Source organism: Pelophylax lessonae (genome assembly GCF_965119305.1).
Source record: "Pelophylax lessonae genome assembly, chromosome: 1".
Lineage (NCBI taxonomy): Eukaryota > Metazoa > Chordata > Amphibia > Anura > Ranidae > Pelophylax > Pelophylax lessonae.
This window is the reverse complement of record NC_138768.1, coordinates 825,277,093-825,302,709: the sequence shown is the minus strand read 5'-3', so window position 1 is coordinate 825,302,709 and position 25,617 is coordinate 825,277,093. Positions and strand designations below refer to the sequence as shown.

At 42.0% G+C, this 25,617-nt stretch overlaps 1 protein-coding gene across 1 annotated transcript in view; it reads right to left on the bottom strand.

The window, feature by feature from the left end:
* LOC309555794 (nicotinamide N-methyltransferase-like) overlaps window positions 1-25,402 on the bottom strand; it is a 34,406-nt gene extending 9,004 nt beyond the window's left edge. Inside the window, exon 1 of the mRNA XM_082257957.1 lies at window positions 25,195-25,402. Coding sequence (XP_082114083.1) covers window positions 25,195-25,345 — 151 coding nt within the window. The 5' untranslated portion in view covers window positions 25,346-25,402. The remainder of the gene's footprint in view (window positions 1-25,194) is intronic.
* Between the last annotated feature and the right edge of the window lie 215 nt (window positions 25,403-25,617).

Genomic DNA, 25,617 nt, shown 5'->3' with positions numbered 1-25,617 from the left:
TATAGTCAAGTGTCAGTAATTGTTTAATCTGTTCTGTTCAAGGTTTCACAGGCTTGGAATTTGAATGCTTTCCCCTGCCTCTGGAAGAAGCCTCCAGAATATAGAGAGGGAGATTCAACTGACCAGCCTCAATATTTATCAAGCCCTAGTCAATCCCTGGATTTGTAGTGTCCAGAAGGTGACTGGAGAGGTGATAAATAATCAGAGGCCCTGGGGAGATTGTTCTCTCCTCAGCAGGGAGGGTTCCAAATCCTCTAGGGCTGCTGCCCTAAGAGGCAGTCTGTGTACTGAGTTTATGTTCTTTGAGGCCTCAGCTGTGGCAAAACTAGGGACCTGAAGTGATCTTCTGAGGAGCTGGCTGTGGGACTTCATCATCAGGGTTCTGGCCAAAAGAGGAATTGTCCCCCTAACTGGACTGTGTCCGGAGGAAGCTGGACGGTATGCAGCTGTCCTGGGGACTATGTGTAATGACGCTACCGTATATACTCGAGTATAAGCCGATTTTTTCAGCACATTTTTTATGCTGAAAAAGCACCCCCTCGGCTTATACTCGAGTGAGAAAAAAAATGAAAATGGAGAAATGCCAGGAACGATCAGGAATGGCTTTGTATGTCACCCCCGACCCACCAGCCCCGCATCTGCTGCTGTGAATACAGTATTTTGCCGATTAACATGACCCGCCGCCACCGCTGTCTCCTCTGTAGCAGAGGAGCGGAGGAGACAGTCAGCGGAGAGACAGTGGACGAGCTGCGCCCGCAGCAATGGCTTTGTATGTCACCATCGCGACCCACCCGCCCCGCATCTGCTGCCGTTAAGTCATTTGCCCGAATAACATGACCCGCCGCCGCTGTCTCCTCTGTAGCAGAGGAGAGGAGGAGACAGTCAGCGGAGAGACAGTGGACGAGCTGCACCCGCACGTCACACTGTGGGAGGAGCCAGTGCTGGCAGCCGCGCTGCTGAAGAGGAAGTGAAGAGCGGGAGAAACTGAGGAAACTGTCACCATCTATTCTGCACATCATCAGCACCCCAAGGTTCCTAATTTTATTTATTCAGTATATATATATATATTTATTAATTATGGTATACTTGGGTTGGAGGTGTAGGCTTAATGTGAGTTGGGGGGGGGGGGGGTGGAGGGGAGGTGAAGGCCTAATGTGGGTTGAGGGGGGGGGGGGTTGGAGGTGTAATGTACCACTGACCACAACTCAAGGTTTCCTTTTTTTTTTAATATGATATTTACAGTAATATTTTATTTTATAGATTTTTATTTTTTTTACGGTAACATTTCTCTTTATGGTTGACGTGGGTTGAGGGGGGGGGGGGGAGGGGGGAGGCGTAATGTACTGTGTAATGTGCTGTAATGTGCTGTGTAATGTGCTGTGCTGTAATGTACTGTGTAATGTGCTGTAATGTAATGTGTAATGTACTGTAATGTACTGTAATGTAATGTGCTGTAATGTACTGTGTAATGTACTGTATAATGTACTGTACTGTAATGTACTGTATAATGTACTGTAATGTAATGTGCTGTAATGTACTGTAATGTACTGTATAATGTACTGTAATGTAATGTGCTGTAATGCGTAGGTGTGTTTCTGGTGCAGTGCGGGTGTTCTCTGGTCTATCCCGCTCATTTGCGGGCGCCTGCGGCCTCTGTGAGAAGTCCGATGACTACTGATATCACCGCTCTTCTTTTCTCCTGCACGCCAGCAGCCTCTGTATTGTCCGTGTCGTACTGGGCAAGAACCTGCCCGCATCTGTGTGCTGGTACCTGGGGTGGACCGCATACAGTTTCTACTGTAAATGGACTTCTTTTAAGAACTATAACTAGGGCTTACAGTTTATTTTGAGAATTCAATCGCTATACCTTAGTATGGCATTCCTTTTCAGAGTCTCTTTTTTTTTTATCCTGTTAGAAATGGATCCCAATACTTCTACCAATCCTGGATCAAAACAAAAACGCAGGTCATACGAAGCTGGTTTCAAACTTAAGGTTGTGTCAAGAGCAGAAGAAAGCAATAACAGTATTGCAAGTAGGGAATTTTGTGTTGATGAAAAACAAGTGAGGGAGCGGCGGAAAATGAAAGCTGACTTGGAAAAGATTCCAAAGGCAAAAAAAGCTTGACGTGGTTTAACGACTTCATATGAAGCTCTAGAGACAGAATTGCATAAATGGGTTATGGAGTGTCGTCAAAATGGTTACTGCGTAACACGCATGGGAATTCGCTTACGTGCCCTTCAAATGGCTAAGGATGAAAAATTAAAAGCACCAGGCATTGAAAATTTTGTTGCGTCAGCAGGATGGTGTACCCGCTTTATGAATAGGTTTTCTTTATGTTTGAGGCAAAAAACTAAGATTTCGCAGAAGTTGCCAAAAGACCTTAATGAAAAAGTGATGTCATTCCATTCATTCATCATAAAACAAAGAAGGATCCATAACTTTGACTTGGGAGATATTGGAAACATGGATGAAACACCTATGACCTTTGATCTTCCAAGCAACAGAACCGTGGCAAGTTTGGGAGAAAAAACTATTTTACTCAGAACCACAGGAAATGAAAAAAAACATTTCACAGTCGTTCTGTCATGTTTGGCTAATGGAACTAAGCTGCGGCCTGTCATTATTTTTAAAAGAAAGACCTTGCCTAAAAAAGTCAAATTCCCACCACGAATTATAGTGCGCGCACATATTAAAGGCTGGATGGATGAAGACGGAACAAAAAAATGGCTGGAAGAAATTTGGAATGAACGACCAGGAGCAGCCTTAAAGAAAAAAACATCATTGCTAGTTTGGGATATGTTCAGAGGCCACACCTCTGATGAAATAAAAAAATTGGCAAAGTCTTCTCAAGTTACTTTGGCTGTTATTCCAGGTGGGCTTACATCTGTATTGCAGCCCCTAGATGTGTGTTTAAATAAACCTTTCAAAGACCGTGTGCGAAAGATGTGGCATGAATGGATGTCATCTGGTCAGGCCCGACTGACAAAAACTGGAAATTTGATGAAGCCCGACATTGAATTAATAGCAAAGTGGGTTCGTGATGCATGGGAAGAGATTCCAGAGGACATGGTGCAACGCGCCTTCAAGAAATGTGGCATTAGTAATGCTATGGATGGCAGTGAAGACAGCGCTTTGTATGAGAACGACAGCAGTGATGGCGATGACTGCGAATTCAATGATGATGATGACAATGTCTATGCTGATAACCTCACACCAGCTATAGCTGAAGCTCTGTTTGGACATACAGATGATGAGGAGGAATCCAGTTTTGAAGGATTTTAACTCTTGCGCTTTAGCTTGGTTGCTGATTGAGCTAAGGTTTTTGTACTTGTAAAGTTATTGTTGATTGGTATCAATATTGTTATATATTGTTTTTATTGACCCTCTTTTCCACTTATAGAGCTAATTTACTGTTGTTCTTTGAAATAAAGATTCAAAAACATTTAACCTACTGATGCCTCAATTAATGTAATTTTATTGGTATCTGTTTTTATTTTTAAAATTTACCAGTAGCTGCTGCATTTCCCACCCTAGGCTTATACTCGAGTCAATCATTTTTCCCATCTTTTTGTGGTAAAAGTAGGGGCCTCGGCTTATACTCGGGTCGGCTTATACTCGAGTATATACGGTATATTAATTCCTGGTGACTATGTGCTTTTGGGATATAAGTACCAGAGGTAGCTTAGACTGAGACGGCTCTCATAGGGTCTCAGAATACTGGCCATTCCCTTGTCCTCAGCAGAATCCTGGAGTAGGAGCTTAGAACAGAGTATCCTCATGTTACTGTGCAAGCATTTTGAAGTATCCCATGCCCTTACCCCTCTCCTATTTAGAGTTCTACAAGCAATAGATTACAGAAAGACATCCCCTAGACTGAATTATTGGAGCTCATTTGTGTGTGGACTGGTGGTTGTGGGGATGAGCAGCCTCTGGACTGTTTGTGAAGAGCCAGCCACTGTCCCCTTGCCCATGCAGGGCAAAGTGTAAGTTTCTCTGAAAAATGCACTTTCACCTTGGTGAGATTGACATCTCTGGACCTTCTCATGAGATCCTTGAAAAGCTGAGGATCCCAAATCCTACAAGAGATCTCACAAGTGCGCAGTCTCACAAGATTTAAGATCCTCTGCAGCTGTATTAAGTGTTGTCACCCTTAAAAAAAGGTTCCTGTGGATAAACATTGCTGGTAGGATTGCCATGTATGATTTAATTGAAAACAGAAAATATTAAAAAAGGAATGAAAGATTAACATAAGTGTTACCATGTGCAAGTATATTTTTAGGTTAAGTGTTTTGTTTTATATATACTTGTCTAGACAATGTGGGCTATGTGGGACTTTAAGTGAGACACCGGCAGGTATGCCCAGCGTCTCCATCCCTGTATCGGAAAAAACAAATTGAAAAGGATTAAAAGAGGTGCATGGAAGCCAGCCAGCCCCAAGTCTGATGTACTCACCCTCCAGTCTACCACCAACCAAGTAGACCTGTCTCGATATAAATAAAGAACAGGGGTTTAGTTGACACGCATTTGCAAACGCATGTGTAAGCTGCAGAGCCACGACACGGCACCCTGTTTTATCTGCAGTCCCTAACACTTTTAAATTTGAGTGTCCACTCTGGGAGCACATGGCTGCTAATGGGTGGATAGGAGGCAGGTGGGAGGGAGCAGCCCAAACTTCCCCCAACCCACCTCCATCCACGACTGGTATAGTATCTCAATGCTCTAATAGCAATGTTCTTCAGATGGTACAAACTGAAAACGACCAGCTGAGAAGCGTACACCTCCAATCACTTGGTTAGTGGCAGACTGGAGGGTGAGTACATCAGACTGGGGGCTGGCTGGCTTCCATGCAACTCCTTTAATCCTTTTCAATTTGTTTTTATATATACTTGTCTTGGAAATTGTATAGATAGGCAACTCTTATACTAAGAAAAGAGAAGAAAGGAAAAAAGAAGATAGAGTGAGAGGCACAAGAGGTAAAAATATCACCCCTCAATGGGATATGATTTAATATAATTCATAGAATAATATAAACGTCTATAAGGTCCATCACTAGGGCAAGTTGATCCCGGAGTAGAGGCAGACTATATGGTACACAGGAGAAAACAAAGAAAGTGTAGTAGGACCAAGGATTTCTTATACCCAATGTAGGGCCACTTACATTTAGTAGCCAAAAAAACAGGTTCATCAGTATGTCAGGGACGCCAACTCTTATCCTAATATTGATCAGTAGTTTCAAAGTATTATTACCTACTGCAATAGGGAACAGACTAAAAAAGATACACCCAGCATCTTTCCAAATAACTGTTCTGTTTATTCAGTGCATTTCAGTTTTTTTATTACCATGCTATTGGTTGTAGGTGGAATAGTTTCTTATCAAAGTCTAAGAAATGTGCTTATGTGGCAGAAGAGTTAATATGACGCAAAGGACATTGGCTGCAGTAGACAAAGTATACAGTCCATTAGGCAATAAAGCTTGAAAACTGACCTGACACATCTAATGATAACAAATGTAGAAGCAGATGAAAAGTTTTGTGTCAATGGGCTTTTGTTAGCTTCATGTGGGCTTTGCATTTCCATATAAGTCTATGTTAATACAAAAACTGCTTGAAGCAGGTCAAATGAAGATCAGAGGGTGGTCAAATGCATCTGCCAATGAACTCTGAATGATCTCAAAAGGGTCTCAAATTGACACTTCTCACACCCCACCCATCGAGGCATGTGAGGAGCTGGCCACCTGGAAACTGCTCAGCGTTCAAGGTAAAAGCACACTGCTGCTACGTATAATTACAGTTTTACACTATGTGCGGTTGCTTGATGTTTCCTCCAGACGTGTTTGAGAATTGCCTGCCAAACTGATGTGGTTTGCCATATGTCGGGAGTTTGCCTTCTGAAGGTGAATCCTTTCTTCCAATTCTGGGCGGGTGGATTTCCCTACGGGACATACTAAAACATTTAATGTGAAAATGGCTTAATGTAGCTTAATGTGTAATAAAGTGCCTAAACCATAACCAATTGCCCTGAAACTTTGCACAGACTAAGTTTTTAACTTTCCTAATATATCCTAGAAGTTTCATGTAGTTTGGTCTTCCAGGAGGCAAACAAGGGACATTAAGCTTGTTTTTTGGGGAGCTTAATGTGGCTTAACGTACAAAAAAGAGCTTAGATGTTAACCAATTTCCCCCAAACTTCACACAATAGAAGACTCTATTGATGCTAAGATAGTCTGAAAATTTTAGCTCATTTGGTAAATCACACCAAAAGTTATTCACATTAAGCTATTTTTTTACAATACTAAAACGTTTAATGTCCATGGCTTAATGTAAAAAGAGCTTAATGTACCAAAATGTGCCTTAACCTCAACCAATTGTTCTGAAACTTTGCACAGCCCAAGTTCTGCACTTCACAAAGCTATCCTGGAGGTTTCATCGATTTTGGTCTCCCACGTGGAAAACTGGAGACATTAAGCTCTTTTTTTGGGGAGCTTAATGTGGCTTAACGTACAAAAAAGAGCTTAGATGTGAACCAATTTCCCCCAAACTTGGCAAAATAGAAGAGTCTATCTATTCCAACATATTCTGAAAATTTCAGATCATTTGGTAAATCACACCAAAAGTTATTCACATTAAGCTCTTTTTGTACAATACTAAAACGTTTAATGTCCTTAGCTTAATGTGAAAAGAGCTTAATGTACCAAAATGTGCCTAAACCTCAACCAATTGTCTTGAAACTTTGCACAGCCCAAGTTCTGCACTTCCCAAAGCTATCCTGGAGGTTTCATCGATTTTGGTCTCCCACACGGAAAACTGGGGACATTAAGCTCTTTTTTTGGGGAGCTTAATGTGGCTTAACGTACAAAAAAGAGCTTAGATGTGAACCAATTTCCCCCAAACTTGGCACAATAGAATAGTTTATCAATTCCAACATATTCTGAAAATTTCAGATCATTTGGTAAATCACACCAAAAGTTATTCACATTAAGCTGTTTTTAGCAATCATAAAAACACGTGGCTTAATGTGAAAAGAGCTTAACGTACCAAAATGTGCCTAAACCTCAACCAATTGTCTTGAAACTTTGCACAGCCCAAGTTCTGCACTTCCCAAAGCTATCCTGGAGGTTTCATCGATTTAGGTCTCCCACATGGAAAACTGGGGACATTAAGCTCTTTTTTTGGGGAGCTTAATGTGGCTTAACGTACAAAAAAGAGCTTAGATGTGAACCAATTTCCCCCAAACTTGGCACAATAGAAGAGTCTATATATTCCAACATATTCTGAAAATTCCAGATCATTTGATAAATTACAGTAAAAGTTATTCACATTAAGCTCTTTTTGTACAATACTAAAACGTTTAATGTCCTTAGCTTAATGTGAAAAGAGCTTAATGTACCAAAATGTGCCTAAACCTCAACCAATTGTCTTGAAACTTTGCACAGCCCAAGTTCTGCACTTCCTAAAGCTATACTGGAGGTTTCATCGATTTAGGTCTCCCACATGGAAAACTGGGGACATTAAGCTCTTTATTTGGGGAGCTTAATGTGGCTTAACGTACAAAAAAGAGCTTAGATGTGAACCAATTTCCCCCAATCTTGGCACAATAGAAGAGTCTATCAATTCCAACATATTCTGAAAATTTCAGATCATTTGGTAAATCACACCAAAAGTTATTCACATTAAGCTGTTTTTAGCAATCATAAAAACACGTGGCTTAATGTGAAAAGAGCTTAACGTACCAAAATGTGCCTAAACCTCAACCAATTGTCTTGAAACTTTGCACAGCCCAAGTTCTGCACTTCCCAAAGCTATCCTGGAGGTTTCATCGATTTTGGTCTCCCACGTGGAAAACTGGGGACATTAAGCTCTTTTTTTGGGGCACTTAATGTGGCTTAACGTACAAAAAAGAGCTTAGATGTGAACCAATTTCCCCCAAACTTGGCACAATAGAAGAGTCTATCAATTCCAACATATTCTGAAAATTTCAGATCATTTGGTAAATCACACCAAAAGTTATTCACATTAAGCTCTATTTTGCAATCATAAAAACGCATAGCTTAATGTGAAAAGAGCTTAATGTACCAAAATGTGCCTAAACCTCAACCAATTGTCTTGAAACTTTGCACAGCCCAAGTTCTGCACTTCCCAAAGCTATCCTGGAGGTTTCATCGATTTTGGTCTCCCACACGGAAAACTGGGGACATTAAGCTCTTTTTTTGGGGAGCTTAATGTGGCTTAACGTACAAAAAAGAGCTTAGATGTGAACCAATTTCCCCCAAACTTGGCACAATAAAAGAGCCTATCAATTCCAACATATTCTGAAAATTTCAGATCTTTTGGTAAATCACACCAAAAGTTATTCACATTAAGCTCTATTTTGCAATCATAAAAACGCATAGCTTAATGTGAAAAGAGCTTAACGTACCAAAATGTGCCTAAACCTCAACCAATTGTCTTGAAACTTTGCACAGCCCAAGTCCTGCACTTCCCAAAGCTATCCTGGAGGTTTCATCGATTTTGGTCTCCCACACGGAAAACTGGGGACATTAAGCTCTTTTTTTGGGGCGCTTAATGTGGCTTAACGTACAAAAAAGAGCTTAGATGTGAACCAATTTCCCCCAAACTTGGCACAATAGAAGAGTCTATCTATTCCAACATATTCTGAAAATTTCAGATCATTTGGTAAATCACACCAAAAGTTATTCACATTAAGCTCTTTTTGTACAATACTAAAACGTTTAATGTCCTTAGCTTAATGTGAAAAGAGCTTAATGTACCAAAATGTGCCTAAACCTCAACCAATTGTCTTGAAACTTTGCACAGCCCAAGTTCTGCACTTCCCAAAGCTATCCTGGAGGTTTCATCGATTTTGGTCTCCCACACGGAAAACTGGGGACATTAAGCTCTTTTTTTGGGGCGCTTAATGTGGCTTAACGTACAAAAAAGAGCTTAGATGTGAACCAATTTCCCCCAAACTTGGCACAATAGAATAGTGTATCAATTCCAACATATTCTGAAAATTTCAGATCATTTGGCAAATCACACCAAAAGTTATTCACATTAAGCTGTTTTTAGCAATCATAAAAACACGTGGCTTAATGTGAAAAGAGCTTAACGTACCAAAATGTACCTAAACCTCAACCAATTGTCTTGAAACTTTGCACAGCCCAAGTTCTGCACCTCCCAAAGCTATACTGGAGGTTTCATCGATTTAGGTCTCCCACATGGAAAACTGGGGACATTAAGCTCTTTATTTGGGGAGCTTAATGTGGCTTAACGTACAAAAAAGAGCTTAGATGTGAACCAATTTCCCCCAAACTTGGCACAATAGAAGAGTCTATATATTCCAACATATTCTGAAAATTCCAGATCATTTGATAAATTACAGTAAAAGTTATTCACATTAAGCTCTTTTTGTACAATACTAAAACGTTTAATGTCCTTAGCTTAATGTGAAAAGAGCTTAATGTACCAAAATGTGCCTAAACCTCAACCAATTGTCTTGAAACTTTGCACAGCCCAAGTTCTGCACTTCCTAAAGCTATACTGGAGGTTTCATCGATTTAGGTCTCCCACATGGAAAACTGGGGACATTAAGCTCTTTATTTGGGGAGCTTAATGTGGCTTAACGTACAAAAAAGAGCTTAGATGTGAACCAATTTCCCCCAAACTTGGCACAATAGAAGAGTCTATCAATTCCAACATATTCTGAAAATTTCAGATCATTTGGTAAATCACACCAAAAGTTATTCACATTAAGCTGTTTTTAGCAATCATAAAAACACGTGGCTTAATGTGAAAAGAGCTTAACGTACCAAAATGTGCCTAAACCTCAACCAATTGTCTTGAAACTTTGCACAGCCCAAGTTCTGCACTTCCCAAAGCTATCCTGGAGGTTTCATCGATTTTGGTTTCCCACGTGGAAAACTGGGGACATTAAGCTCTTTTTTTGGGGCACTTAATGTGGCTTAACGTACAAAAAAGAGCTTAGATGTGAACCAATTTCCCCCAAACTTGGCACAATAGAAGAGTCTATCAATTCCAACATATTCTGAAAATTTCAGATCATTTGGTAAATCACACCAAAAGTTATTCACATTAAGCTCTATTTTGCAATCATAAAAACGCATAGCTTAATGTGAAAAGAGCTTAATGTACCAAAATGTGCCTAAACCTCAACCAATTGTCTTGAAACTTTGCACAGCCCAAGTTCTGCACTTCCCAAAGCTATCCTGGTGGTTTCATCGATTTTGGTCTCCCATACGGAAAACTGGGGACATTAAGCTCTTTTTTTGGGGAGCTTAATGTGGCTTAACGTACAAAAAAGAGCTTAGATGTGAACCAATTTCCCCCAAACTTGGCACAATAAAAGAGCCTATCAATTCCAACATATTCTGAAAATTTCAGATCTTTTGGTAAATCACACCAAAAGTTATTCACATTAAGCTCTATTTTGCAATCATAAAAACACATAGCTTAATGTGAAAAGAGCTTAACGTACCAAAATGTGCCTAAACCTCAACCAATTGTCTTGAAACTTTGCACAGCCCAAGTCCTGCACTTCCCAAAGCTATCCTGGAGGTTTCATCGATTTTGGTCTCCCACACGGAAAACTGGGGACATTAAGCTCTTTTTTTGGGGCGCTTAATGTGGCTTAACGTACAAAAAAGAGCTTAGATGTGAACCAATTTCCCCCAAACTTGGCACAATAGAAGAGCCTATCAATTCCAACATATTCTGAAAATTTCAGATCATTTGGTAAATCACACCAAAAGTTATTCACATTAAGCTCTTTTTGTACAATACTAAAACGTTTAATGTCCTTAGCTTAATGTGAAAAGAGCTTAATGTACCAAAATGTGCCTAAACCTCAACCAATTGTCTTGAAACTTTGCACAGCCCAAGTTCTGCACTTCCCAAAGCTATCCTGGAGGTTTCATCGATTTTGGTCTCCCACACGGAAAACTGGGGACATTAAGCTCTTTTTTTGGGGCGCTTAATGTGGCTTAACGTACAAAAAAGAGCTTAGATGTGAACCAATTTCCCCCAAACTTGGCACAATAGAATAGTGTATCAATTCCAACATATTCTGAAAATTTCAGATCATTTGGCAAATCACACCAAAAGTTATTCACATTAAGCTGTTTTTAGCAATCATAAAAACACGTGGCTTAATGTGAAAAGAGCTTAACGTACCAAAATGTGCCTAAACCTCAACCAATTGTCTTGAAACTTTGCACAGCCCAAGTTCTGCACTTCCCAAAGCTATCCTGGAGGTTTCATCGATTTTGGTCTCCCACGTGGAAAACTGGGGACATTAAGCTCTTTTTTTGGGGCACTTAATGTGGCTTAACGTACAAAAAAGAGCTTAGATGTGAACCAATTTCCCCCAAACTTGGCACAATAGAAGAGTCTATCAATTCCAACATATTCTGAAAATTTCAGATCATTTGGTAAATCACACCAAAAGTTATTTACATTAAGCTCTATTTTGCAATCATAAAAACGCATAGCTTAATGTGAAAAGAGCTTAATGTACCAAAATGTGCCTAAACCTCAACCAATTGTCTTGAAACTTTGCACAGCCCAAGTTCTGCACTTCCCAAAGCTATCCTGGTGGTTTCATCGATTTTGGTCTCCCATACGGAAAACTGGGGACATTAAGCTCTTTTTTTGGGGAGCTTAATGTGGCTTAACGTACAAAAAAGAGCTTAGATGTGAACCAATTTCCCCCAAACTTGGCACAATAAAAGAGCCTATCAATTCCAACATATTCTGAAAATTTCAGATCTTTTGGTAAATCACACCAAAAGTTATTCACATTAAGCTCTATTTTGCAATCATAAAAACACATAGCTTAATGTGAAAAGAGCTTAACGTACCAAAATGTGCCTAAACCTCAACCAATTGTCTTGAAACTTTGCACAGCCCAAGTCCTGCACTTCCCAAAGCTATCCTGGAGGTTTCATCGATTTTGGTCTCCCACACGGAAAACTGGGGACATTAAGCTCTTTTTTTGGGGCGCTTAATGTGGCTTAACGTACAAAAAAGAGCTTAGATGTGAACCAATTTCCCCCAAACTTGGCACAATAGAAGAGCCTATCAATTCCAACATATTCTGAAAATTTCAGATCATTTGGTAAATCACACCAAAAGTTATTCACATTAAGCTCTTTTTGTACAATACTAAAACGTTTAATGTCCTTAGCTTAATGTGAAAAGAGCTTAATGTACCAAAATGTGCCTAAACCTCAACCAATTGTCTTGAAACTTTGCACAGCCCAAGTTCTGCACTTCCCAAAGCTATCCTGGAGGTTTCATCGATTTTGGTCTCCCACACGGAAAACTGGGGACATTAAGCTCTTTTTTTGGGGCGCTTAATGTGGCTTAACGTACAAAAAAGAGCTTAGATGTGAACCAATTTCCCCCAAACTTGGCACAATAGAATAGTGTATCAATTCCAACATATTCTGAAAATTTCAGATCATTTGGCAAATCACACCAAAAGTTATTCACATTAAGCTGTTTTTAGCAATCATAAAAACACGTGGCTTAATGTGAAAAGAGCTTAACGTACCAAAATGTACCTAAACCTCAACCAATTGTCTTGAAACTTTGCACAGCCCAAGTTCTGCACTTCCCAAAGCTATACTGGAGGTTTCATCGATTTAGGTCTCCCACATGGAAAACTGGGGACATTAAGCTCTTTATTTGGGGAGCTTAATGTGGCTTAACGTACAAAAAAGAGCTTAGATGTGAACCAATTTCCCCCAAACTTGGCACAATAGAAGAGTCTATCAATTCCAACATATTCTGAAAATTTCAGATCATTTGGTAAATCACACCAAAAGTTATTCACATTAAGCTGTTTTTAGCAATCATAAAAACACGTGGCTTAATGTGAAAAGAGCTTAACGTACCAAAATGTGCCTAAACCTCAACCAATTGTCTTGAAACTTTGCACAGCCCAAGTTCTGCACTTCTCAAAGCTATCCTGGAGGTTTCATCGATTTTGGTCTCCCGCGTGGAAAACTGGGGACATTAAGCTCTTTTTTTGGGGCACTTAATGTGGCTTAACGTACAAAAAAGAACTTAGATGTGAACCAATTTCCCCCAAACTTGGCGCAATAAAAGAGCCTATCAATTCCAACATATTCTGAAAATTTCAGATCATTTGGTAAATCACACCAAAAGTTATTCACATTAAGCTCTATTTTGCAATCATAAAAACGCATAGCTTAATGTGAAACGAGCTTAACGTACCAAAATGTGCCTAAACCTCAACCAATTGTCTTGAAACTTTGCACAGCCCAAGTTCTGCACTTCCCTCAGCTATCCTGGAGGTTTCATCGATTTAGGTCTCCCACACGGAAAACTGGGGACATTAAGCTCTTTTTTTGGGGAGCTTAATGTGGCTTAACGTACAAAAAAGAGCCTAGATGTGAACCAATTTCCATGTGGGAGACCAAAATCGATGAAACCTCCAGGATAGCTTTGGGAAGTGCAGAACTTGGGCTCTTTTCACATTAAGCTATGTGTTTTTATGATTGCAAAATAGAGCTTAATGTGAATAACTTTTGGTGTGATTTACCAAATGATCTGAAATTTTTAGAATATGTTGGAATTGATAGGCTCTTTTATTGCGCCAAGTTTGGGGGGAATTGGTTCATATCTAAGCTCTTTTTTGTACGTTAAGCCACATTAAGCTCCCCAAAAAAAGAGCTTAATGTCCCCAGTTTTCCAAGTGGGAGACCAAAATAGATGAAACCTCCAGGATAGCTTTGGGAAGTGCAGAACTTGGGCTGTGCAAAGTTTCAAGACAATTGGTTGAGGTTTAGGCACATTTTGGTACATTAAGCTCTTTTCACATTAAGCCATGCGTTTTTATGATTGCAAAAAAGAGCTTAATGTGAATAACTTTTGGTGTGATTTACCAAATTATGTGAAATTTTCAGAATATGTTGGAATTGATAGACTCTTCTATCGTGCCAAGTTTGGGGGAAATTGGTTCACATCTAAGCTCTTTTCTGTACGTTAAGCCACATTAAGCTCCCCAAAAAAAGAGCTTAATGTCCCCAGTTTTCCACGTGGGAGACCAAAATAGATGAAACCTCCAGGATAGCTTTGGGAAGTGCAGAGCTTGGGCTGTGCAAAGTTTCAAGACAATTGGTTGAGGTTTAGGCACATTTTGGTACATTAAGCTCTTTTCACATTAAGCCATGCGTTTTTATGATTGCAAAAAAGAGCTTAATGTGAATAACTTTTGGTGTGATTTACCAAATGATCTGAAATTTTCAGAATATGTTGGAATTGATAGGCACTTCTATTGTGCCAAGTTTGGGGGAAATTGGTTCACATCTAAGCTCTTTTTTGTACGTTAAGCCACATTAAGCTCCCCAAAAAAAGAGCTTAATGTCTCCAGTTTTCCACGTGGGAGACCAAAATAGATGAAACCTCCAGGATAGCTTTGGGAAGTGCAGAACTTGGGCTGTGCAAAGTTTCAAGACAATTGGTTGAGGTTTAGGCACATTTTGGTACGTTAAGCTCTTTTCACATTAAGCCACGTGTTTTTATGATTGCTAAAAACAGCTTAATGTGAATAACTTTTGGTGTGATTTACCAAATGATCTGAAATTTTCAGAATATGTTGGAATTGATAAACTATTCTATTGTGCCAAGTTCGGGGGAAATTGGTTCACATCTAAGCTCTTTTTTGTACGTTAAGCCACATTAAGCTCCCCAAAAAAAGAGCTTAATGTCCCCAGTTTTCCGTGTGGGACACCAAAATCGATGAAACCTCCTGGATAGCTTTGGGAAGGGCAGAACTTGGGCTGTGCAAAGTTTCAAGACAATTGGTTGAGGTTTAGGCACATTTTGGTACATTAAGCTCTTTTCACATTAAGCTAAGGACATTAAACGTTTTAGTATTGTACAAAAAGAGCTTAATGTGAATAACTTTTGGTGTGATTTACCAAATGATCTGAAATTTTTAGAATATGTTGGAATAGATAGACTCTTCTATTGTGCCAAGTTTGGGGGATATTGATTCACATCTAAGCTCTTTTTTGTACGTTAAGCCACATTAAGCTCCCCAAAAAAAGAGCTTAATGTCTCCAGTTTTCCGTGTGGGACACCAAAATCGATGAAACCTCCAGGATAGCTTTGGGAAGTGCAGAACTTGGGCTGTGCAAAGTTTCAAGACAATTGGTTGAGGTTTAGGCACATTTTGGTACATTAAGCTCTTTTCACATTAAGCTAAGGACATTAAACGTTTTAGTATTGTACAAAAAGAGCTTAATGTGAATAACTTTTGGTGTGATTTACCAAATGATCTGAAATTTTTAGAATATGTTGGAATAGATAGACTCTTCTATTGTGCCAAGTTTGGGGGATATTGATTCACATCTAAGCTCTTTTTTGTACGTTAAGCCACATTAAGCTCCCCAAAAAAAGAGCTTAATGTCTCCAGTTTTCCACCTGGGAGACCAAAATCGATGAAACCTCTAGGATAGCTTTGGGAAGTGCAGAACTTGGGCTGTGCAAAGTTTCAGGACAATTGGTTGAGGTTAAGGCCCATTTTGGTACATTAAGCTCTTTTTACATTAAGCCGTGGACATTAAACGTTTTAGTATTGTAAAAAAATAGCTTAATGTGAATAACTTTTGGTGTGATTTACCAAATGAGCTAAAATTTTCAGACTATCTTAGCATCAATAGAGTCTTCTATTGTGTGAAGTTTGGGGGAAATTGGTTAACATCTAAGCTCTTTTTTGTACGTTAAGCCACATTAAGCTCCCCAAAAAAAGAGCTTAATGTCCCCAGTTTTCCGTGTGGGACACCAAAATCGATGAAACCTCCAGGATAGCTTTGGGAAGTGCAGAACTTGGGCTGTGCAAAGTTTCAAGACAATTGGTTGAGGTTTAGGCACATTTTGGTACATTAAGCTCTTTTCACATTAATACTAAGGACATTAAACGTTTTAGTATTGTACAAAAAGAGCTTAATGTGAATAACTTTTGGTGTGATTTACCAAATGATCTGAAATTTTTAGAATATGTTGGAATAGATAGACTCTTCTATTGTGCCAAGTTTGGGGATATTGATTCACATCTAAGCTCTTTTTTGTACGTTAAGCCACATTAAGCTCCCCAAAAAAAGAGCTTAATGTCTCCAGTTTTCCACCTGGGAGACCAAAATCGATGAAACCTCCAGGATAGCTTTGGGAAGTGCAGAACTTGGGCTGTGCAAAGTTTCAGGACAATTGGTTGAGGTTAAGGCCCATTTTGGTACATTAAGCTCTTTTTACATTAAGCCGTGGACATTAAACGTTTTAGTATTGTAAAAAAATAGCTTAATGTGAATAACTTTTGGTGTGATTTACCAAATGAGCTAAAATTTTCAGACTATCTTAGCATCAATAGAGTCTTCTATTGTGTGAAGTTTGGGGGAAATTGGTTCACATCTAAGCTCTTTTTTGTACGTTAAGCCACATTAAGCTCCCCAAAAAACAAGCTTAATGTCCATTGTTTGCCTCCTGGAAGACCAAACTACATGAAACTTCTAGGATATATTAGGAAAGTTAAAAACTTGGTCTGTGCAAAGTTTCAGGGCAATTGGTTATGGTTTAGGCACTTTATTACACATTAAGCTACATTAAGCCATTTTCACATTAAATGTTTTAGTATGTCCCTTTCCCTACCAACTATCTGGGAGTGCTGGATATGATTGAGGTGAGTCCCCATAACTGCGTGGTTGACTCAGTACATAATATATATATATATATATATATATATACACTGTATATATATTTATTTTAGGGATAGACAGATATGTTTTTTTCAGGGCCGATACCGACATTTTGGTCACAACGTATTGGTATCGGCCGATATGGGCCGATATTTTGTACATTTAAAATTTTGAAAAATAAAGAAAATTTTTGACACAAATCTGGTACTGAACATGTTAATTTTTGTTTACTGCTTAATGGCTGGCTTACTGGCACCCTGTGGTGGGTGGCTGGCTGGCGTGCTGGCACCTTGTGGTGGGTGGCTGGCTGACACCCTGTGGTGGGTGGCTGACTGGCACAGGGCCTGTGGTGGATGGCTGGCTGGCACAGGGCCTGTGGTGGGTGGCTGGCTGGCACAGGGCCTGTGGTGGGTGGCTGGCTGGCACAGGGCCTGTGGGTGGCTGGCTGTCTGGCACCCTGTCTGTGGGTGGCTGGCTGTCTGGCACCCTGTGGTGGGTGGCTGGCACCCTGGGGTGGGTGGCTGGCTGGCACAGGGGCTGTGGGTGGCTGGCTGGTACAGGGCCTGTGGGTGGCTGGCTGACTCACTGGTACAGTGCCTGTGGCTAGCTGGCTGGTATAGGGCCTGTGGATGTAGGTGACTGTCTGGCACCGGGCTGCTGTGGGTGGGTGTATGGCTGTGATACACTCCCGCCAGACTAGTCCCGACTCCAGACGAGGCTGTCAAAGGTGAGGGAGGCGGCCTAAGAAGGCAGAATGACATCACAAAAATATCGGCAATATCGGCCAGTTCCGGTGCCGATATATCGGGGAAAGTGCATATCGGCCCCCGATATATCAGCCTTGCCGATAATTGGTCTATCCCTAATATAGAAAAGAGAACGGGGGGGTTAAGTGGACTTTAAGGGTACCATCATGGACAAATAGTATACATGAATACAGTAATTAAAAAAATATCAAGACTTCCGGTTCCGGCGCCGTATGGAGCAGAGAGTAAGCGCAGCGGCTCCGACAAGCCTGTCTTATAAATTCCTTGCATACCGCTCGCCGACTGCCATCCGCAGCTCCTCAAGTGCCGGTGAGTCTCCCTGCACCTACCCGCATCGATGGATCGCTTCGTAGTCCACGGAGCCTCCGGTAACCTGGCTGCGCTGCCTCCAGATCCGCTGCTCCAGGCCGCTCCCCATCCCCCTGGCAATATGGCCGCCGCACCTGTAGTGGATGGCGCGGCCCTGCAGCACACAGCACTCGCACCGCATATAACCACAGACCCCCAATACCAGCTAATGGCGCAGGCGGTGGCCTCCATCTTTACGCCTACCATAACTGAGGCGGTGGAGCGGGCAGTAACCGCAGGGATCACCCAGTTAAGAAAGGAGCTGGGTGACCAGGCCAAACGCCTTACGGAGGTGGAATCCAGAGTCTCTGATCTGGAAGAGGAACTACAATCCTCGTTTACCAATGAAGCCAAGACGGCACAGACGCAGCAATACCTGTTGGATAAAATTGACGACCTTGAGAACAGGTCACGTAGGAACAATTTACGGATCATCGGCCTGCCGGAATCATTTAATACGGGTCACCTCTCTGACATTTGTTCCACTCGCATCCCCCAGGCACTTGGTCTCTCTGTTCCACGCATGGTTGAACGAGCTCATCGCCTGGGAGCACCCTCCAACGAACGCAAGACCCCCTGCCCGGTCATAGTCCGTTACTTAAACTATGCTGACAGATTGTCCATCCTGTGATCCTTTAAGAATGCCAAATCACTTATCTTGGATGGCAATAAACTATTACTATTCGCGGACTACTCCCAAGAAGTGGCACGCCGACGCAAAGCATTTCAGCCAGCTTGCAACGCCTTGTTCCAAAAAGGCCTAAAGTTTACTCTAGCCTATCCAGCCACTCTTAGGTTCACAGACCAATTTGGCGAATCAAAAGCCTTCTCCCTTCCGGAAGAAGCCACGGAATACATCCAGACCCACCTACATCTCTCAATGGATACGCAGCCCCCTGCGGCGTCGTCCGCCTCGCCCTCTCACAGAGACCTTCGCAGTCCCCGCAAGGAGTCTCCCAAGAGGGGTCGTTTTTCTTCTAACTCCTCAGACAGGGACAGGCGCCGCTGAACTCTTTATTCTTCACTGGCTCGACCACGTTAGCTTATCTCTGCATATGTGAGCTATGTTGCCACTACTGCCTAGCCCTATCTACACTCCTGGATCCCCAATGTTATTTAGCTCTCTGACTTGGTCCAAGCCCTCTGCTACTTCTTAACCCGTGTTTGCCTTTACTTGATTCTGCCTTTCTGTCAGTACTAAGGTATTTATGTTTTACACTGCTATGTTTGTTGTCCTCCAATGTACAGCCTTACCGGAGTTCTGATGCCTCTTCGTCTCTACAAATGGCGTACCGTGCCTGGCATGTACTCTGCATCCTTCTCTGCAGTGCACCTCACCTGACATTAGAGCGATCGGACTTAGCTATCAATCGGTAACGCTGTCGGAGGTTTTGTCTCCATACGGAAAAAGTGAAGTCCACATTCCTTATGGTATGTTTTACTGTTTTGTTTGCTTTCCTGTTTGTTTCGCCCCTTCCCACTCTGGCTATGCTGGAGTGTGAACGGTACGAAACTCACCCCCAGGTGTCTCCCTTTATTGCCCCTCTCTACTCCTTCCGAGTGACCTACAATACTCATCTCATGTCACTACCTCCCTGCAAGCTTCTCATCCTCATATTACACCCCCCTTGATTTATGCAGAGTCTCATGGAATGTGAGAAGGATCTCCGCTCTCCCCATAAACGTATGACTGTACTACGCCACTTACGCCACCTAAACGCGGACATAGCTCTCCTCCAAGAATCGCACTTATCCCAATCAGACATAGACCTGAGATCCATGACATGGTCATCTCTGACCATTCCCCCCTCTCGGCCACCCTATCGCTCTCTACTCCACAGTCTACCTACAAACCTTGGCGTTTCCCCTCGTATTTGGCAGACAACGCTGATCTGCGTAGGGCATTGGAGGTCACGTGGCAGGCCTTTCTTTCAGATAATGTCCAACATGCTGATAACCCGGTGCTGCTCTGGGAGACGGGCAAGGCTGTACTTTGAGGGCGTATCATCGCCTTCGCCTCAGCATATAAAAAAAGAGCGGCGGCTGGCTATGTTAAGGCCAGTGCGGTGCTCCAAGTTGCGCACGCCCGTCTCCAACAGCAACACACGCCTTCACATGTAGCACAGTGGAAGGAAGCTAAACAGGACTTTGATAAATGGGCACTGTCACTGGAACAGTTTCATAAGTCGGTCCACGACTTACAATACCATAAATTTGGGAACAAGTCGGGTAAATTCTTAGCGCGCCTCTGCAAGAGTCAGCACACAGTCGTACCAATCAAATCATTAAAATATCACATGGGCTCCCAAATCTTGTCTCCCGAAGGCATGAATTTGATCATTGAAAAATTCTATGCCTCACTCTACGGTGAGGACCCCATAGATGAGGCTGAAGCTTTCACCTTCCTCCGGGAAGTAACCTTGCCCACGATCTCGGACTCACAACTCTCGCAACTTAATGCCCCCATTGACATCTCAGAAGTCTTAGATGCCATTTCCTCATTATCCCCTGGTAAAGCCCCTGGCCCAGACGGCTTCTCTTCAGAATTTTTTAAATTAATGACACAGGCCCTGTCCCCCTCTCTATTGTCCCTTTTCCAGTTTATCTTAGACGGTGGTCCCTACATTCCCACAGGCTCCCAGGCTTATATAAAACGAATCCCCAAGCCGGGTAAGGACCCGTCCAAACCTGGGTCATACCGCCCCATATCCCTGATCAACCTTGATGCCAAGCTGTTATCAAAAATCATAGCCCGCAGACTGGCACACATAATGCCCACGATCCTCCATCCCTCTCAATCAGGCTTTACCAAAGGCTGATCTGCCACAGCCAACATTCGAAAAGTTCTAGCCGTGTTATCCCAACAACAACTTTACCCGCAAGCAGATATTGCCATCCTCACATTAGACGCCGAAAAAGCGTTTGATAACGTTAGTTTTCAGTGGTTGCGTTTTGTCCTTCAAAAGTCTCCCACTGCAAAGGTAGTCACTTCCAATTTTCTGTCAAACAACATCCCCCTACACGAAGGCACCCGCCAAGGCTGCCCCCTCTCTCCCCTCCTTTTAACTTAGCTCTGGAACCCCTATCCCGTTATCTTGCGGATCATGCATCCCTATCAGGAGTCCAGGTTGGTAATATGGAACTGCGTTCGGTTCTATTTGCCGACGATATATTACTTTTCACTTCTAATCCGGCACAGGACGCAGGAAGGGTCAAGAGTATCTTTGACAGGTTCAGTCTTTGCTCTGGACTTCGCATAAATTACGCTAAGAGCGAGATCTTATCCCTGAAATACACACAGTCACCCCCTTGGTCACAGTCCTCTCCTTTTCCGATAGCCAAAACTCACATTAAATACCTGGGGATCCAAATTGGTAAGACCCCGTCGTCCTTGTACAACCTGAATTATTCCCCACTTTTCCTGAAAATCACCAAAGAACTATCCCGATGGTCCAAACTTCCTATTTCCCTCATTGGGAGATGTCACCTTTATAAAATGGTCTCCTTCCCTAAATTATTATATGTGATACAGATCCTACCCCTCCTAATTAAACACAAAGATTTGGTCGTGTTTCACAAGTCTCTCACTGTCTTCCTATGGTCTTCTAAGAAACCCCGTATCGCCCTGCATAAGTTGTACCCTCCACGACCCAGAGGCGGCATGAATCTCCCTGATATCAGACTTTATAACTTGTGTAGCCTATTGAGGGTAGGGCTAGACTGGATCCATGGTACCTCTACTGTCTCAAATTTTCTATTGGAATCGCAAATTGCACAGCCATTTAGTCTTGGTGCTATTCTGCACTGCAAACTGGGTGACTTACCTGTGCACCTAAGACAGCATATCCTGCTCAGAGACACTGGGGCTGCATGGAAGGAAGTACGCAAGAAACTCAGTTTACCTAAACATGTATCCCGATATCTGCCTATTGGAGATCACCCTGCCCTCTTCCACCTCAACCTGGAATGGATCTACTCCCTCTGGGCAACCCGTGGTTTAAAATTCCTGTTTCAACTCTATGACCCCGTTTCTGGACCTCTACTTTCCTTCACTACCATTCGATCATCCTTTGGAATACCCTCAATTCAGTACCTCTACGTGCACCAACTACATGGCTTTGTAAACTCTCTCTGTTCTTAACCAAATGGACGTTTTGCCCTTGACCCTCTGGACTCTTTGCATATGGAACCCCCCTTGAAGTTGTCGCAGATCTACCGCCCCCTTCAGTTCGAATTGGAATCCAAATCCAAAGACTACCACACTTCATCCTGGGTCAAGGCTCTTTCGCTCACGCCCACAAAACCTCTCCTGTTGGCAGGATTCAACACCACCTGCACTTACATCTGCAATGCCTTCTGGAGAGAGTAACAACTAAAAATACTCCACCATGCCTATGCTCCCTTCTCCTCCTCCCGGCTGGACTCCCCCTACCAGGCTTGCTCCTGGTGTCTATCCCCTCGTCCCACCCTGCTGCATAAGTTGTTGTCGTGCCCACATGTATCGAAGTTCTGGGACCAAGTGGAACTTTTGACCCTTAGGGTTACCACCACCCTCCAACCCACCAGGGACCCTCTCCCCCTTCTGTTTGGATACTTGGATGGGACACCCAAGCCTGCTCCAGGGGTGGACCTTAAACAAAGATCTTTGGTTGTACGGAAACACAAACCCTGGTTGGTTACCTGCTTCATGGTGTCCAGGAGAGTTGTCCTCTGCGCCGCCCCGGGTGGGGGAAGTCAAGTCTGACCTCACCGCCCTCCTACAAAAAGAGCAATTGGACCTGACCTTGAACAAAGCCAGCTCAGTCAAGTTTTGGAGGAAATGGGCTGCATATGCGGAACTTTACCATACCCATCTCCCCCGTAGCCCACACGGAGCTTTCCCAGACAACACAGACGGGAGAACATCCCCCCCTTCCACGTTCCACCTAACCAGTGACTCCATCTAGTAACAGCGATTTAGTTCATGTCCAGTTGTATTAGGATATGTACTCAGCTTGCATTTTAAAAGATTAGTTATGTCACTATTTCTTTCAGTGTTTGATCACTCGGTCTCCCCCCCCTTCCCTCATCACTCCTCCCCCCCCCTTTTTTATGGCTTGCCTCTCTACTAATACTCTTTCGTGGTTCAGGCCCAAAACACTTCCAATTCCCACACCGTGAGGGGGCGTGTTCGTTGGTGATCAGATAATCACAAGGATGCACTAGTGCATTCATATGACTACCCTCCCCCCCTTTCTCCCCCCCCCCCTTAACCCCATCTCCCTCCTTATCACCCCCCTACATTGCTACTACCCTCCTGATTTCATAATGCTTTTACAGAACATGTTTGAGAGTTTACTGCTTGATGCAATTAATGTTTTGAGTTTCTGTAAATGCATGGTACTTTGTGCGTTATTGTTAATTTTTTTGAAATACAAATAAAAATTTTCTTGAAAAAAAAAAAAATATCAAACGTTTATTAAACAAAGCCACAGTAATATAAAATTGTCCATAATGTAGACACTATAGGCAACCAATTACACAATAGGTCAGTAATATCAGCAATATTCATATGATTGGTGCATCAACTACAATAGATGGGGCAGATGTTGAAAATGCCCTAAACTGACCGCCATGGTCAGACATGAGGAGTAGCTAGAGTGCTCATATGCCCGACATGTTTCGCATGTTGCGCTTCTTCAGGGGCGAGCAAAAAAGTGTACAGTTGGTGTAACAGACAAATGGCTATATGTAAGAGAAAGGACAAAATCAAATCACAGTTAGACAAAGAAAAAACATCATTGTATCAGTTACTATAGCTTTAAGGCATGTCTGATACCCACATGATACATCTCCCACGGCTGAGCCAAACCCACCTCATCCGAGAGCAGCCCACAAGCCCAGCAATATGGAAGCGGCCAGGTGTAGGTCTCCCCCGGGGCGAGCATGGAGACTGCAGTATATACACAGCCCACAGGTAATGGTTAACCACTTGCCGACCGCCGCAAGTACATATACTGCGGCGGTCAGCCCCTCCTGGGCAAAGCGACGTACCGGTACTCCTAGCTAAATTACTATAGGAACACTTACCATTATAATAATCCTTGATTTTAGAGTGCTGGATACATACTTTTATTCTTAACCATTACCTGTGGTCCGTGTATATACTGCAGTCTCAATGCTCGCCCCGGGGGAGACCTACACCTGGCCACTTCCATATTGCTGGACTTGTGGGCCGCTCTAGGATGAGGTGGGTTTGGCTCAGCCGTGGGAGATGTATCATGTGGGTATCAGACATGCCTTAAAGCTATAGTAACTGATATGATGATGTTTTTTCTTTGTCTAGCTGTGATTTGATTTTATCCTTTCTCTTACATGTAGCCATTTGTGTGTTACATCAACTGTACACATTTTTGCTCGCCCCTGAAGAAGCACAACACGCGAAACATGTCGGGCATATGAGCACTCTAGCTACTCCTCATGTCTGACTGTGGCAGTCAGTTTAGGGCATTTTGAACATCTGCCCCATCTATTGTAGTTGATGCACCAATCATATGAATATTGCTGGTATTACTGACCTATTGTGTAATTGGTTGCCTATAGTGTCTAGGTTATGGACAATTTTATATTACTGTGGTTTTGTTTAATAAACTTTTGATATTTTTCTAATTACTGTATTCATGTATACTATTTGTCCATGACGGTACCCTTAAAGTCCACTTAGCTCCCACCCCCCCTGTTCTCTTTTCTATATTCAATATTGAGACGGTGGTACCTGTGCTTAATATCTCTATTTTGATCTGAGCTTTTTTAATACTATGGTGGTGGAGCATACACAGATGGTGAAGTTTGATCACATTTTGTCTCTTCACGGATGACCTCTAATCAACTTATGGAATTTATTTCCTTTAAAGGATTATTTCACTTTAGGATTTTTTTGATTTATTTATAAACTTTGGTTTACATTTTTTTGGATTGCATCACACTCCTGATTTTTTAGGACTGTGCATCTACATTTTGGTTTTGTTTTATTTACGAGTCCTTTGTTTATTGCATCACTGGTATATTATTTAATGGACCCAATAAGTATGATTTAATTCACTTTATAATTGGTGCTATTGGTAACTTATTCTTAAATCGAGGTTTTATATTGCTTTTTGTTACATATATCACCTTGAGCGCTGCACTATTGTTTATTTATGTTTAAAAGCACACTGCTTTTTACTAATCATTTTACCCCACAATACTAACCTAACCCTACTGCACCAATCTCTTCATACAGAATTTTCCCTCTTTAACAACACTAACAACACGAATACAACATACATGCAGGCATCACAGACAGACCTTAAAAAAACACATACCTGACTTAAAAGCCGTACGAAGAGCAATCATTATAAATTCAGTGCTCACATAAAAAAGCTGTTTTGGAGCTTTTGGTGAGAAGTAGGTTTCCAGTAGAGTCTTTGGATCAAACCCATGAACAGAGTAAAGTTTTTTCGTGGTGGACTCCATTCTCTATATCTTCTATCTATTCCGATAGATAACTTTAGGAATTGAAATCACTGGAACTGCTGTCCAAGATGACACAACAGAGTGTATGACAAATGGAGCGCATGAAAAGGAATGATGTGCAAAACTTGAGTAAAGCTCTATCTTTTATATATTTCCAGTTCCATAAAAGTCTATAGATGGCCGAAGTCCATCCTGTTACATGATCAACTTGGCCCAAAATACTTTTTAAGTGGTGCCACAAATCTTGTTTTGTTTTTGAGTGCTATAAACAT